A 15,924-nucleotide genomic window follows, 5' to 3' on the forward strand; every position below is an offset into this window, starting at 1 on the left:
CTTTTATAAGGTGAATCCCAAAAGAGACTGACAAGGGCTTTCTCTTCTTAGCCATTCATTGAGCCAATCCAAAAATTGCTGGTTTTTTCCTGATGGCTTCTAATCCAACCAGAAACCAGCTGCTCTTCATTTCTCAATGATAAAATAGGGTTTGAGCTTTTTTCCTGGAAAATCCATGTTTTTCATGCAATACCTCTTGTGACACTCCAGTTTGTGTAAGATACGTTAACCCACCATGGTATGTCTCAAACATCTTGCACATAGGTTGAACTGTCCCTGCCTAGGAGCAACGTAAAACCTTGCAAAGACAAAGCATCTGTGTGTTCCCTGCAATCCCAGTTCATTTTCTGTTCCATAAATACAGAATATAAGAGCACAGAATGGATATATGGAACTAAAACAAATGTCCATTGGCTTCCTGGCCAGTGGCCACTGGAGATGACAGAGTGAAGCAAGATGTATCCAATTAAAGTGAATACATTATGGTTATGTCCCTGGACACCCTTCCAGCTGGTGGAAAATATGTAAATCTAGGCAAATGCAGTGCCAGAGGATGTCTTTGGGCCCTTGGGCCCCAGAACACTTGCTTTGGGCTTGAGTTTTTCGCCCAGGACTCTGGTTGATTTTTTTGATTCTTCTGCCTTCCACAGGGCCTTCAGCTGATCATTCTAAAACCAGATTATGTCTTAGATGAGCATTCAGGTTTTGGTTATCTGCTCTCAGTCTGCCAGCTGTTGACCTCTGCTTCTTCTTTTCTGCCATGGGAAGCAGCACACAGATTCTGCATGGATGGAGCACCTCTGCTGTGAAGAGATGGAGAGAGCTGGGGGTGTTCATCCTGGAAAAGAGAAGGCTCCAGAGCGACCTTAGACTCCATGTTAGTATCTAAAGTAGTATCTAAAGGGGTATTATGAAAAGGAGGGAGAGGGATTTTTTTATATGGAAAAAAAGTTACAAGACAGGGGGAAATGGTTTTAATCTGACAAATGCAGGTTTGCATTAGATGTTAAGAAGAAATTGTTCCCTGTGAGGGTGGTGAGGCCCTGGCACTGCCCAGAGAAGCAGTGACTGTCCCATCCCTGGAAGTGTTCAAAACCAGGTTGGATGGAGCTTGGAGCAATCTGAGATGGTGGAAGGTGTCGCTGTCTGCACTGGGGAGGTTGGAATGAAATAGTCTTTAAGGTCTCTTAGAATCCAAACCATGCTATTTTTCTATGATTCTAGGATATGAAATGCTTTATCAGATCATATTTTACTTTTCATCTCCATTCAATCAGCAAAAAAATATTGTTCATGCAGTACTTTTAAATAATACATGAAGCACATGATAATAGGTAATGATACATTTGCTAATTTGAATGAATGGTGTTTCTAATTGACCGAGATCTCTGTAAATTACATCATATCTTACAGACACTTCAATGCCATTTACAGAGGTCTTGGTGAATTGGAGGTCTTGGTCAGCTAGTGTCTAAAGGTAATACCAAAATTAAACTGAAATATTTCCATTGCTGACTGGCAGTTTACCTCCTATTCATGTAATTTTTTCATTACTTTGATATGAAGTTCTTAAGTAGAACCATAGAATAGTCTGAACTTGAAAGGACTTTTGAAAGGTGAATAAGTCCAAGATCTCTGCAATGAGCAGGGACATCTTCAACTAGATCAGGTCACCCCAAGCTAGCTCAGAGCCCTGTCCAAGTAAACACGTGCACAGGAGTGTACAGAAATTACCTATAAGCATGTGAAAACATGACTACAAACCATTTCCCTTACAAGCATACCCTGTCACATCTTTCTATTCTCTAGATAATTTCGTATGTGAACTGTTTCTGCAAGAGGAAAAAATGGTAATTGGATTTCTGGTTTGTCTGCCAACATCTGGCCACAAAACTGAAAAATGGGGAGAATAAGATTGCAAAAATTGCAGTTGCTTCACCTCTTGCCACGTGTTGGTGGTTAACTTGCCAACTGTTACTCTTACCCAACACAATTCCTCAAGGAAACAAAGGTGCATCGCTAATTTCTATGGTCTGTAAGATTTTATGTGCAAGTACTCTCAAGGGCTTGGCTTTAACACTGGGAATTCTTGGCCCTGTTTAATATAAATTTCACATGGTCACAGTGCCATCCAGGCCATCAGAAAACCTCTGCCTGGACAAGGGGAAGGGAGAAGCAGAGGAGGGGTGGAACACCTTTGGCAGAACTCAGAAAGATTTTTGTGTTGTGGCTCTTAGAGTGGACAATTTTTCCATCCCCATCTGCAGCTCCTGTTCTTTTGAGCAAGAGACAAACAAACACTTTCAATTATTATGGTGGGGTCAGCGTTTTGTGCAATAACCCAGTGCTGAGGAGCTGCTGCGCCTGAAGCAGGTGGGATATATTTCAAAGGGAAATGTCCTCAAAGGAGGCTGCATAGTGTCTGGAGCAGAAATGTCTTTCACCTTTTTAAAATCACAATGTTTGAGTGATTTTACCAAGTTCACCTTCCAGAGAAGATAGAGGATCTTATCTCCACCTTAGGAGTTTGTATCTAGCACAGAGGATGAAGCAATTAGGAGCAAAAAGGAGAACCTCAAACTCTGCTCCTAGTAGTTTTCTCTTGAAAATAAAAAAGGAAATTTAGGCACGTCTTTCACTAGTGTTACCTTTAATTAAAGTGCTTCAAAATATACAAAAAATGTATTTAATCAAGCTCAATGCTTTATTGATTATGCAGTTATCTTGAGTAAATTATGAGATTAACATCTGCATGAACAATTCTGGCTCCATCTTTTGATCTGACAGCTAATTAAAAGTGCTGGGGTACACACAGAGTCCCCTTTCTTTTTTGAGAACCACAATATGACTGGCAGTGATATGTGTGTGATCAAAGCTCCTTGGCACAGGCCAGGTATCCCAAAGTTTCTCAAATTCGAAGAACTTTTGTAAACCAAATGAAATTTTCTAGAGAAAAATGGCAGGAGTAATCTCACCAAATTTCAGATATCCTAAAAGGAAATATCCAAGTACCAACTATTTTCACTGCTCTTCCTTTATGGATAATGGAAAGAGACTGTTCTACAGACTTTTAATAGACATTTGCAAAAAGATTGTTAGAAATAAAACATAGAAGTAACAGTAGGGATAGAAGAAACCCATAAACTTTGCAGGAGGTGGTATTTTGCAACAAGAGCCGTGAGCACTAATTCTGCAGAACAACATAAGTGGCAGCTGTGTCTCTCACAGAGCCAGAATTTGCTCTTCAGAGGGTTTTTTAAAATACATTGTCACCTCTCCAAATCCACCCATAAAGTCATTAGGAGTCCAAACCATCCAAGTTTGGTAACACATTTCACTGGGCACTGTTGTGACTGTTCAGCAACTGCTTTTGAAGAGAAAACAACCAAATCACTACATTGAACACCCATAACTCTGGGGAATATATTTTTTTACCCTTTCCCTTTTTTTATACTTTTTCCCCCCTGTTTTGTGTTGCTGATAGGATTCCAAATGTTCCTGATTTTCTGCTGCATAAGGTCCAGTCAGAAAATTTCTCAGATGCCTCCAGGCCCTCTGAAGGAAACATCTGGAGGTGTCCTGGCTTTATTCACTGCCAGGCCATGAGGGCAAGGAAAAGAGACAGAAGCACAGATTCCAGGCTGTATTTTGTTTCTTGCAATGAGAAAGGAAGGATCACTTTGCAACTGCAATGACTGCTCCTTTTGGTACTGAGGGCTCCTTATTTGTTTAATTGCAGAGTGGTTTGGGTTGGAAGGGACCTTAAAAATCATCTCAACCCAAGAGCAAGGATACCTTTCACTATCCCAGGTTGCTCCAAGCCCTGTCCAGCCTGGCCTTGGACACTTTTAGGAATGGAACAGCCACAGCTTCTCTGAGAAACCAGTGCCAGGACCTCACCACTGTCACAGGGAAAATGTTTCCCTCTTTCCCTACAAAGAATCACCAGAGGCTCAACCACATGAATGCCACCATAACTGATTTTATTAAAGGAAAGGAAAGAAATAGTTTCCACAGTGTTGCCTGCTTCATGTTTGTGGTGTTTGCTTCACTGCAAGGGAGGATTGTGACAGCTTTTCATTGGAGCAGGAGCTGGTGCCACCAGGAGCGATGGGATCAGGGTGACTCCCAGGAACATTCCAGTAGAAGCAGGAAGGATTTCCAAGGTGAATCCAGGGACTCTTCAGCTACTCCACCCCCTGTATGAAGAAGAGAGAGTCTCTCTACCCACCTGTAGGTTTTCTGCAGTGATGTTCTCCTCGTCTCATGACATCAGAGCAGAGGCTGCCATGGGATGTGAATTCCCCCTCCATGCCAGCAGGTTTGGCACCAGAGAAGTGAGACAGGTGGAAGGAGCTGTGCCATGTTGCTCTGGAGAAAAAACAATGAGGATATGAGCCATTCCCATAGAGATTCCTGCATTTCTACTCACATTCTGCAGCAAGAATATCCATTGCTGCACGTTCCAATCCAGTAATAAGGGCGACGACAAATCCCTGGGAAGCAGCGTCCGTTTTGGATCAAACAAGAATTGTCTGGCCTAGGAAACACTTGTCCTGCACAGCACAAAGAGAAGAGTCATTTACCATGAAAGTAATCAAAAGAAAATACAGTCTTCTTCTTTACTCCCCTCTCTCCTTACCTGCAGCCCCTTGGAGCATCAGGAAGAGGACAGCCAGGAGCACGTGAAGGATCCTCATGGCCACAGCTGGATGTGGATTCTTTACCTGCACTGAGCAGAGAGCACAAGGTTGAACAACACTGGACAGAGGATTCCCTCCTGACCAGGAGATGATGATTAAAAAATGTGCCTGGAAACACCAAAGCCAAAGTTTTTGTCCAGTGGATTTGGACAAAGAACAGAGTGAAAACCCCATCCTTGGAGGTATTAGTAATTTCAAGGAATGCATCTCTAAAAAACCTGACCTAATTACTAATTAGTACTACTTTAAGCACAGATTCAGACTAGAAGCTCCTGGATTAGCACAAAACCTCAAAACCTAAGTTATTCTGGGTTTCTATGCTGTTTTGTTGCTGGTTTTCCTCTTTTTTTTTTTTTTTTTTTCTTCTTTTAATTTTGGTATTACTGCAGTGAAAAAAAGATATCACAGATCTCTTCAGCACCAGGCAAGCTACTCTTGTACCAGCATAGGCCCACAAATTATCCCCCTTGAAGTACAAAAGGATTCAGAGAATGAGCTAGTCTTAATCCTTGGGAAAGTCTAAAAACAGACATCTCTATCTTTTCAATATTAATTAAGGTAGCAACTCAAAATGTTACTGCATTCAGGCAAGATATGTGGCTCAAAATGCAAAGCTCATCTGCTGTGCTGGCTGGGTGTCTGCTTCTGGAGTAAAACAGACATTTCTGTCTCTGATGTCTCAAGGGAAGGTTCCCAGGTCTCTGTTCCTCTTAGAGAGCTGCAAACCCAGTGCCCTCCTGGAACCCCTGCAAGCAACCAATTCATGGTTCTTTGTATACACAGGAGGCACTTGCTGGACCAAAGAGGGGGAAGGGGTTAATCAAAGCAGAAACCTGAGAGTGATGAAAGGAAAGGTTAATAAAAATGGAGAGGTGAGAGAGTGGCTCTCCAGAACCAGGCAGAGTTACCTGAGGAGAAGATGGAGGACCGCTGCCGCTTCTGTTCTCCTGTAGATACACCAAGACCCAAACACTGCTATAAAGAGTTGGGGATGAGCCAATGTAGTCACTGGCCAATGAAAAAAAAAGCCTTTTCCAGCCTGTATTTTGTTTCTTCCAATGAGAAAAGAAGGTCCAGTTTGAAACTGCTTTCACCACAGAGCCCCTGATCTTTGTGCAACCCATCCCAGTTTGTGTAAGGCACGTTAGACCACAGGGTGATGTAAAATACTTGGGACATACTGAGTGCTCCTGATCCTGAGGCCTCCTCAGCTGTAGAATCCCAGAATGGTTTGGGCTGGAAGGAACCTTCAAAATCATCCAGTTCCACCCCCTACCATGGGCAGGGACACCTCCCATTATCCCAGGTTGCTCAGAGCCCTTTCCATCCTGGACTTGAACACTGTCAGGGATGGGGCAGCCACAGCTTCTCTGGGCAACCTGTGCCAGGGCCTCACAGCCCTCCCTTGGAAAAATTTCCTCTCCTTCCTTGGAAAATAATCACTGGTAATGTCACCAGCTTCTCCTGGTGACAGCTGTGGTGCTTTACAGATCTTCTGCACCAAGTGGCCAGGACAACCAGAAACCTTGATGCCTAGGAGGGATCTCAAAATTACATAAGGAAGAGGACAAGGGTGTCCTGTGGGAATCTATGTGAATTTTAAGAAATCTCAGTGCTAAGAATATCTTCCTCAAGGTATATCTGCTTTACAGCTGCTTGAGTGTCCTGGAGGAAAAGGCAGCTCAGATGTTCACCTTCAGGTTAGGAAAATGTAGGGTTTGTTCCCGGATAGGCCAAGTCCCCCATGGGATAAACCACAGCTTTACAATGCAGTCAGGGAAGCACAGATGAATATTACTGATGCTTTAGAGATGTAAAGCTCAATTTCTGCTCTCTGGATCCCAAGCAGCACTTTTATCCTCATATTTCCAGGGTTTTGGAAGCAGCTGGCAAACCCTGTTTGCTTGTGCCTTCCCTGGGCTGAGGGGTCTTTTCTGTGGGAGAGGTGCAATTCCCAAAGGGAGCAGGGGCAGCTCACTCCACATCACTGCTCAAAATCCCCAGCAGCAGATGAGATTTCCAGGCAGGGTTTGGCCAAGTCAGACCTGGGCAGTTTTCCACAGGGCTGTCCAAGGTCAGTGCATGGACAGAAGCGCTGTTCCCACATGGATTTTGTGCCATTTTTTGCCAGGTGTGGAGGTGCTGTGAGGACAAATGTTGGGCAATCGTACCAAAGGTCTGTAATCCTTGCTGTCATTTGCACAGAGGACGCTGGAGGAAGAGGATGGCAGAGAGAAGGTGAAGGATCCTCGTTGCTTCAAGTGTCTGGGGACATCCCATTGTCACAGGTAAGCCGAGGTGACATGCGGACACACAGGGGTTAACCCAGTGCCCTTTGCAGCAGCTCCTAGAGTGATTTAGGGTGCTCTGGGCTGGCTGAGATCTCCTCCTGGGATTCATGGAAAAGGGTCAGGAGAGAGGAGGGCAAGCCAGGGAGGAGGGATGGGACAGAGGGACATCTCAGACAACACCGGTCTAAGTGTGGGCAAAGTAACTGAGACCAGAATGTTTACAGGGAACAAAGTCTGCGGTGTGCTGAGTGATAAAAAATCAGCTGGGATTTGGAGGACTCCTATTGTTAAAATGACATACTCATTTTAACAATATTTTATGTATAAATATATCTATGTTAGTGTGGATTTGCTAGGAGGGCTGTAGAGAAACAGTAGAGTAAGAAATATCATTACAAAATTTGTCTATGTTTAAATAAACAATTACCAAAATTAATATCCTGACTATTCCTGATTAAATCATAAGTTAGAATATCCAGATTATTCTTCTCTATTTGCATGTTCTTCAGCAAAAATAAAATATAAAGCAGTTGAGTAAATTTGGCCTTTGTTTCTCTTGGAGTATTTAAAGATTATATGCACAGGCATACAAATATACATTTATGCTTGGAGAACATAATTCTGGGGGCTTCACACAATGTCCTTTGCAGTATCCCAGAAAAAGGGAACTGAGTAAGACATTTATCCATCAAAATGCTTTCAGGATGCAACATTAATTGATTTGCAATAATCATTCTTTAATTGCATGTGTTTAACTGCCAGGAAACAGGTGAAATGTATCACTTTTGTAATCATGAGTGGCCAAAACAATGCTTAAATAACAGTATATTGCAATTAAGAGTTAAATTATAGTAATTAAGATATTTAAAGGAAGTTTTCCATCAATCATAAGAACAAATAAAATTAATTAGTTAAAGATCTTATCCAAACCCTGATATTTGAGCTTAGCTCTGTTTTGTTCCACTTTGGGCAGGTGATACATGCACAAAGTGGAAAAATAGGAAGAAAGAATAATTTTATCCTAATTTAACCTCCTTTTCAGAAGGCTACCCCAAAATCTCAGAGCTCTATGTCTCTAAAAACTCATTTATACATTTAGTATTCACAGTGTCTATTTCTGCTTCTTTACATTTCATCACTTGAGTTATTAAAAAAAAAAAAAAAAAAAAAGTTTTGAGTTGTTTAAAAAACAAAATCAAAATCCAAATAACAGAAACAAATGGTCTTCCACACTGTAAAGCAAACATACACATTCTTCCAATTAAATTATACAGGAATGGGATTTTGGATAGCTGTCTTTTTCTGGGGAGCCTGTTCAGTGACCAGCCACCCTCTGGGCGAAGAACTTTTTCTGGTATCCAACCTAAACCTCCCCCAACTCAGCTTAATTCCATTTCCTCGAGTCCTGTCAATTTGATTTTGAGAGCAGTGAGTGGTTTCTTCTCCATCACAGGGCTCCACAGCAGACTGCAGAGCAGGGAGGGCTTTGAGTCTGGCCTGTCAGAAAACATCATTCACTCACATATCAGCACTGGGAATCAAAAGACATCAGTATAATTAAGGAGAAAAAAAAATCCATAAACCCCTGCTGTCAGAATAATTTCTGTACTCTTCACTGAAGAAGGTTGCTGGAGGGGAATTTCAGCTTTAGCTCTTCATTGCCATCTTCTGGGAGAGACCCAAGTTGGCAAATCATCTTTGAAGTACACAAATGTTGGGGGTTTTTTCCTGGTTTCTCAGTGATATGACAATGAAAACACAACATCTGGGCTCACAGGTGCCTTCAGGGTTCAGGTTAAACCAGTGCTGCCCCAGTTTCTGTAGTCCAGATCTTCTGAGGGCACGTCTTTGACCAAAATATTTTTGTGAAAGTTGTTTCCTTTGGCCACCTGGAATCAGAAAGGCTGTGTGGAGATGGGCGCTTCTATTGTATTTGTGGGGTTCCGAGAGGAAGGAGGGAATGATTAATCTGATTCCATGTTCTTAGAAGGCTAATTTATTATTTTATGATACTATATTATATTAAAGAATACTATACTAAACTATACTAAATAATACAGAAAGGATACTTACAGAAGGCTAAAAAGATAATAATGAAAACTCGTGACTCTTTCCAGACCCTCAACACAGCTTGACCTTGATTAGCAAATAAGTCAGAACAATTCACATGAATCCAATGAAACAACCATTCCAAAACAGCAAAACACAGGAGAAGCAAATCAGATAATTATTGTTTTCCTTTTTCTCTGAGACTTCTCAGCTTCCCAGGAGAAGAATCCTGGGCAGAGGGATTTCTCCAGAAAACATGACTGTGACATGCTCCCCTGGAATTAATTATCCAAACATAAATATTTTCTGTGGGACAAGCAGAACACAATTGTGGCAAATCCATGAGAATGAAAGAGGGACCAACAGATCAAGGGAGGGCAATTTGCTCTTGTGATGTCCTACCTGGGGTCCCCAACATAAGGACGTGGAGCTCCTGGAGAGAGTCCAGAGGAGACCAAGGAGATGCTCCAAGGGCTGGAGCCCCTCTGCTTTGGAGCCAGGCTGGGAGAGCTGGGGTTGTTCATCTGGAGAAGGCTCCAGGAAGACCTTGGAGACCCTTCCAGGGCCTAAAGGGCCTCCAGCAGAGATGGAGAGGGACTTGGGACGAGGGCCTGGAGGGACAGGACACAGGGAATGGCTTCCTACTGCCAGAGGACAGGGTCAGATGGGATATTGGAGTCCTCCCCAGTGAGGACGGTGAGGCCCTGGCACAGGGTGCCCAGAGAAGCTGTGGCTGCCCCTGGATCCCTGGAAGTGTCCAAGGCCAGGCTGGACAGGGCTTGGATCAACCTGGGATAATGGAAGGTGTCCCTGCCCATGGCAGAGGGTGGAACTGGATGAGTTTTAAGGTCCCTTCCAACCCAAACCATTCTGGGATTCTATGAACACAGAGGGCTTTCACCTGTATTTCATACAGGAGAGTCATTGCAAAATCTGAGCTTCCCCAATTCAGCTGTTCTGGGGCTGTGGATGCATTTCCAGGCTCCAGACAGAGCCCTGCAGGGTGAGGTACCCCTTGGATCCCAACCCGTGTGTCCCAGGCCATCGTTTTCTGTGGGAAATGGATCTGTAGAGAGTTCTTAGGGCCTCACAGAAGGCCTACACAATATGCATCCATATGCAAACTTTGAGATAAGAAATGCTGACTTAGAAATGCAATGGAATGGGACAGATATTGTTGAGAGAGAAGTGGAGCTAGAAAAAAATTTCAAAAGATGGCCTTGCAAATAAGACTAGATACTTTGGAGAAATAGAACTATGAAAGATGCATTGTAGTAGGACCCACAAGGGGTAATTTTAGATGATTGGCTTTAAGGCATCTACAGCACAGTGTGGCAAAAAGCTGATAGGCCAAGAAACACTTATAGTGTATTGTAATTAGGAAATGGATGGTTTCTGATTGTGATGACATGAATAACAACATCTGTATTGTCTCACCCTTCACATGAGACTGAAAATTGAATATAAGTTTTTTAAAAGCCTCTCAGTTGCCCCTTTTCTGGGTCAGAAAAGGAGATTGTCTGACAGTTTCCCACTGCCCACGAGGGATTGATGTGTTTGGCACACACTGGGGCGGTGTAAGGTGTTTTTGGGAAGGGCCAACTCATGTCCCAGGGAAAGGGGAGGGAGCTCACAAGAGGTCACTGTCCCCCACCAGCTGCTGGGAAGTGACATTTCAGCTGCTGGGAATTGCTGTGGCAAGTCCATGTCCTTGGCCAGCTAGTCTGTGGCAGCTCTGTCACCCACAGAATGTATAAAAGCAGCTGTTCTGGGGTGAGACATCACTCTGTGAAGATCCCCTACAGCGGAACCAGGTAGGACCCACTGGCCCCTCTCTCCTCAGGTCCTCTTGGACGAGCTAAAGGTGCAGTTTTCACACCAATTTCAACCAAAGAGGAGAAAAACACCTAATTTTTGATAAAATGTGTTGCTTCTCTAAAAAGAAATTAATCATACAAGATGTAGAATATTGCAGCTTAATTAAATCCCCATGAAAATCTGAAATGGTCAATGCTTGGTGTTTCAGTAATGCATTTGGTTGATTGTTATATTCAATGATGGTGATTCTTAATTATTAAATTAGTTGGTATTATTTTCCAAAGGTAGCTGGAATCTTCAGTGAAAAATGATGGTGGAGAGACAACCCAGGGCTTCCAGGATGGATAGATGGCTGCTTAGATTTTCTGTAAAGATATTTCAAGGAGTAATGACTGGCTTGTCATCTAAAAATTACCATTATTTGAGTAATTAAAGCTTCTGAGTGTTTATATTCAAATAAATAGGAAAGGCTTAATTTATTAATTAAATAAAATGGATATTTTAGTCATGAAGTAACTTGCTTTGAACATGAAGCACTGCACGGTATGGGCTGCCATGATTAAAGTTAACTCCATCCCAGCCAGATTCAGCAAAATAGCTCAAATAAAAAAATTAATAAAAAAATTATAGTCATAAATACATTTTATCAATCTTATACAGGATGCTTTCAAATTTACTTTTCCTTAATAACTGCTATTTCAATAGATTCATTCTAGAACTTTTACTCTATTACATAAATGCCCATTTTATTAAAAAATTGAAGCTAATTTGTCATTAATGCTGTTTGTGGTGGGTGATGACAAATGCAGGTTAAATTCATTACTTCTTTCTGTTTTTTTCTTAGCATCTGTTGTATTTGGTGGCACCGAATTTGGACATGAAGATCTTTTCTTTTTTCTTTGCTGTTCTCCTCTTAATGCTCCAGGGCACTTCAGGTAAGAGTTGAATAAACTTTAAGGTAATGCAGAGGAAAAATTGTGAGAATGAAAAAAAATAGGAATAAAAATAAAACCAGAAAAAATAGAAATAGAAATAGAAATAGAAATAGAAATAGAAATAGGTTTAGTCCCTTTTGCCTAAAGTGCTGCCAGGGTGTTGGGCACATTTTTAGCAGTGACCAGACGCCAAATGAGTCCATTGGATGCATTGAACCCTCCCAGTTTGGAAAATAAGGGAATTTAACGGTATGGAAGTGGCCAGCCTGCAGGGAAACTTCAAGACTGCTGCCATGCTATAACCTGGATTGCTCTTGGTCTTTGGGAAGGAAATCACGACTCTGCATTGTTTATTTTCCATTGTGCCCAGGTTTCCTGCGTGCCCCCAGCACCGAGGTGCAGTGCAGACAGGCTGGGGGTGTCTGTTCCAGCCCCCGCTGCCCCTTGCCCCACACGAGACCCTTTGGAAGCTGCCAGCAGGGAATTCCCTGCTGCAGGACCGTGGTGAGTCCAGCATGTGATGGATCACACACCCACAGAAGGGCTTGGGTTGGACAGGGCCTGTCAAGGTCATCTGTTCCACCCCCATGGTCATGGACACCTTCAACAAGATCCGGTTGCTTCAAGGCATGACCATCCTGTCCTTGAACATTTCCTGGGATTTCTTGGGGTTTATTACTCATTTATTACTCATTTTTGGACATCTGCTCTGGCCTTTAGATGGAAAATTCCTCCAGCACAAGCAGAGGCTCTGCACACTCAGATTTCCTGGGGATTTCCTCACTGCTTCCCTCTGTAGCATTAATGGTGCAGCTCAAGTGCCTCATGGGGAAGATCACAGTGAAACTTCTTTGGCAGAGAGAATTAATTAGCCAGAAATTAATTCTTTTTGCTGCTGTTCCCATTGGCTGGTTCAAGTTGCTCATGATGAGTAGTACTGGCTTCAAAGGACACATCTCTCGATGTGCTTGCTGTCCTGAAACCTGGGATTTTTGGGTCAGATTCATAGAAAACCTGTATCTTCCACCTTGCAAAGGCTGCCTGGTCCCATATTCAGAATAACAGCCTGAAAGTCATGTTGTTGTCCAAGATATTTTCCTCCAGTTCCATAAACTTCCTCTTCTAGAAAAAATCAAAATATCTGGTCTAGTGAAAGGTGTCTCTGCCCATGGCTTGGAGTTGAAACCAGATGGTCTTTTAGGTCCCTTCAAATCAAAATTATTCTTTAATTCTGTGATTAATTTATTTTTTTTTCCCTCAAATTCCTTACTGGAATCCTGAAGTTTACCCCATATATTTATTCACGTTTTTAATGTGAAACTGCAGCAACAAATATCCCTGAATATTTACACTCTGCCTCCACTGATTCTAACATTTAATTTTCTGTTTCTTTCATTCTTTGTAAAATGCTGCAGACTGTTTTATTTTTGGAGGCCCTTACTTAAACTTTGTTCAATATTAGTAGCAAGAGATGTTAAAAACAAAACTTTAGCAGCAGAAACACTTTTCCGTGCTAAAAATTCCAAGAGGAGGAGGAAGCTTCAGGCAAAGATTGTGGTCAATTCATCATTAATTAAAATAGAAAAGCAATTCATGATTAAAATTCAGAAAATTCAGAAGCAGCAGGACTGTGAATATCCTGAAGAGTTAGATTCGGGAATATCAGTCCTTGGTGCTTATTCAGTCCCTTCTGTGCATTTTATTTAATTTCTTTCCTGGTTGTAAGCACAAAATCTGAAAGTTTCTTACTTTTTTTTTTTTTTTTTTTTGCAGTATGATTAGCGACCACTGATATCAGAGGTGGGCTAACCAAAGCTTCTGGCAACTTAAGGGATGTATCATCTCACTGGAAAATCTGGAATTCTGAGCAGAAAATATTCATTTGACACATGCAGGCACATGGCACAATGTGAACAACAGAAAGAGAACAAACCCCTCCACATGCAGCCCTAATGACCCAAAGAAACTCCAACGCAATTCTTAAAAAAAAAAATCAATATTTTTCATTTAAAAAATGTTTTGTTGCTGAAATTTCATTGTGCCAACCAACATCTGTCCCAGAGAGGTCACCAGCATGCAGGGGTCTGTGCCTGTGAGAGGATGCAAAGTTCTTCCTTTGGCCCTCAGAACAGTTATTATTTTAAATTTTTTATTATTATTATTTTATTTTCCTTTTGGAGTCAGCAATAATGTGAGTAATGCCAGAATGCTCAGCTAAGGTGTTTATATTTCACAGTCTATACATCTCAATAAATTTTAATAGACTTGCCCTGGAAGATCTGTGTTTGATCCTTATCCCTGTGAGGAGGAACAATCTCCTTATTCCTGTGAGGAATTCTCTTGCTGTGAGCTTTTGTTGGAGGGTCTCACCTGGAATCAGTGTGAGATGTGCCTTGTGGTAAACTTATCCAAGAAAAGGGGAGGAAACCAAACCCATGTGACAGGAATATGTCCTTGTCCTAATCATTATTAATTTGACCAAGAATAACTTCAAGGCCAGGTTGGGCAGGACTTGGAACAACCTGGGACAGTGGAAGGTGTCCCTGCCTGTGACTGAAGTGGAACTGGGTATCTTTAAAGTTCTTCCCCACCCAAACCATTCCATGATTCTGTGACTCTCCAAACCCAGAGTGATGAGGCCACTGCAGAGCTGGCACAAACTGATCAGGCTGAGCACCCATGGAAGCCCTGAATCCCTCCAGGAGCTCCTGGCATGGAGAGTAAGGACACCTTGAGTCACCCCCTGTCCCAAATCCTTGTGGCCTTTGCACTGGGGGTGTTGGGGATGGGGAAGGGAAGGAGAGGATGAGTCTTGGTGATGAGAATCCAGGCTGATGGACACACAGCCCACTGTTTGGGGTACAGAGAAATTAAATTCCATGGACATGATGCTCGTCTACGCTAAATAGAGACAGAAGGAGCAGAATTTTGTGAATGTGGTCATGCAGCTTCAAGCCCTTCTGCCACCCTGAAATTCCAAATATGTCAGGTTGGGCTGGCAGATGCAGCCCTGGACAGGAGTAGAGGACTGATCCTGTCTCCTGAATCCCAGTTCTGGGCTGGAATGGCAGCTGGAATGGGCTCTAATGCTTTTCCAATTATTAATATAACTGTTGCCACATAAATCATTGCAACACAGGGTGATTTAACAGGACTTGATGACACATGAACTTAAGGTAGTTAAATAAAATTCATTTATAGGCTGATTTTTACAGACAACAAAACCAACAAAATCCACCCTGACATACATGAGTAAGTATCAGCAACATGGTTTCACAAGAACTTGTTTTTATTGGAATTGAAACTGCAAATATCTTTATTGGACAAGAACTCCTCAGATGTTGTTGTGCTCCTGAGGGCCTCCACCCCCATGGGAAAGGCTCCTCAGGGCACCGAGGACAGGATCCATCGATGTCCAGACATGGGAGATGTCCCAGATGTCCAGAGCTCTTGTCTGAGTGGTGTCAGTGAGGTGTCAAATTTAGGAGCTGGGGGTCCTGCAGAGAAAATTCAGATGCTTAGCTCATCCACCAAACAAATAAATTATACCTTGACACCTCAGACTGCTGGAGACATGGGGACCCCATGAGGGTAAAGACAGCTGGAGACTGAGCTGGACCTGTGTTTCTGGCCATAAGACAACCAGATAAAGTAGAGAATGGAGTCACCTCTCAGCACACCCCACAGCTGCTCACTTGTGGCTGCTGATGCCCCAGAATACCAGGGACACCTTCCACTATCCCAGGTTGCTCCAAGCCCCATCCAACCTGGCCTTGAACATTTCCAGGGATGGGGCAGCCACAGCTTCTCTGGGCACCCTGTGCCAGGGCCTCACCACCCTCACAGGGACAAATTTCTTCCTAACATCTAATCCAGATCTGTTCTCTGCCAGATTGAAACCATTGCCCCTTGTCCTTTCACTCTTGCAAACAATTTCTCTTTTTCTCTGGAATATTCCAACACCACAAAAACTCTGTTTTGTTTTCACCACACATCAACCCCAGCAATTAGCAGGTACTTTTTGGATTTTGTAGGGGGCTGGAGAAGGGTCTTTGATGCTGAAAAGGGGAAAAGCTCAGCGATTCTTCTTGCTTTTGGTGCAGCAGCCCTTCCCTGGAGGAATTTCTC

The 15,924-nt window shown here is 42.7% G+C and overlaps 2 protein-coding genes across 2 annotated transcripts; one reads left to right on the top strand and one right to left on the bottom strand.

Moving 5' to 3' along the window:
* Nucleotides 1–3,966: 3,966 nt before the first annotated feature.
* Nucleotides 3,967–5,666, bottom strand: LOC131556170 (ostricacin-3-like). The gene is made up of 4 exons (XM_058802615.1): nucleotides 5,612–5,666; nucleotides 4,643–4,732; nucleotides 4,433–4,556; nucleotides 3,967–4,199 (listed from the first exon to the last, which is right to left on the bottom strand). The coding sequence occupies exons 2-4, from the start codon at nucleotides 4,698–4,700 to the stop codon at nucleotides 4,184–4,186; spliced, it is 198 nt and encodes a 65-aa protein (XP_058658598.1). The 5' UTR covers nucleotides 4,701–4,732; nucleotides 5,612–5,666; the 3' UTR covers nucleotides 3,967–4,183.
* Nucleotides 5,623–14,072, top strand: LOC131555486 (gallinacin-8-like). Its single transcript, XM_058801523.1, is given in 6 exon segments — nucleotides 5,623–5,652; nucleotides 6,909–6,975; nucleotides 6,978–6,991; nucleotides 11,706–11,796; nucleotides 12,167–12,300; nucleotides 13,570–14,072. Coding segments are annotated over 6 exon segments (345 nt in total). The 3' UTR covers nucleotides 13,579–14,072.
* Nucleotides 14,073–15,924: the final 1,852 nt, after the last annotated feature.

This window comes from Ammospiza caudacuta, chromosome 3 (assembly GCF_027887145.1).
Source record: "Ammospiza caudacuta isolate bAmmCau1 chromosome 3, bAmmCau1.pri, whole genome shotgun sequence".
Classification (NCBI taxonomy): Eukaryota; Metazoa; Chordata; class Aves; order Passeriformes; family Passerellidae; genus Ammospiza; species Ammospiza caudacuta.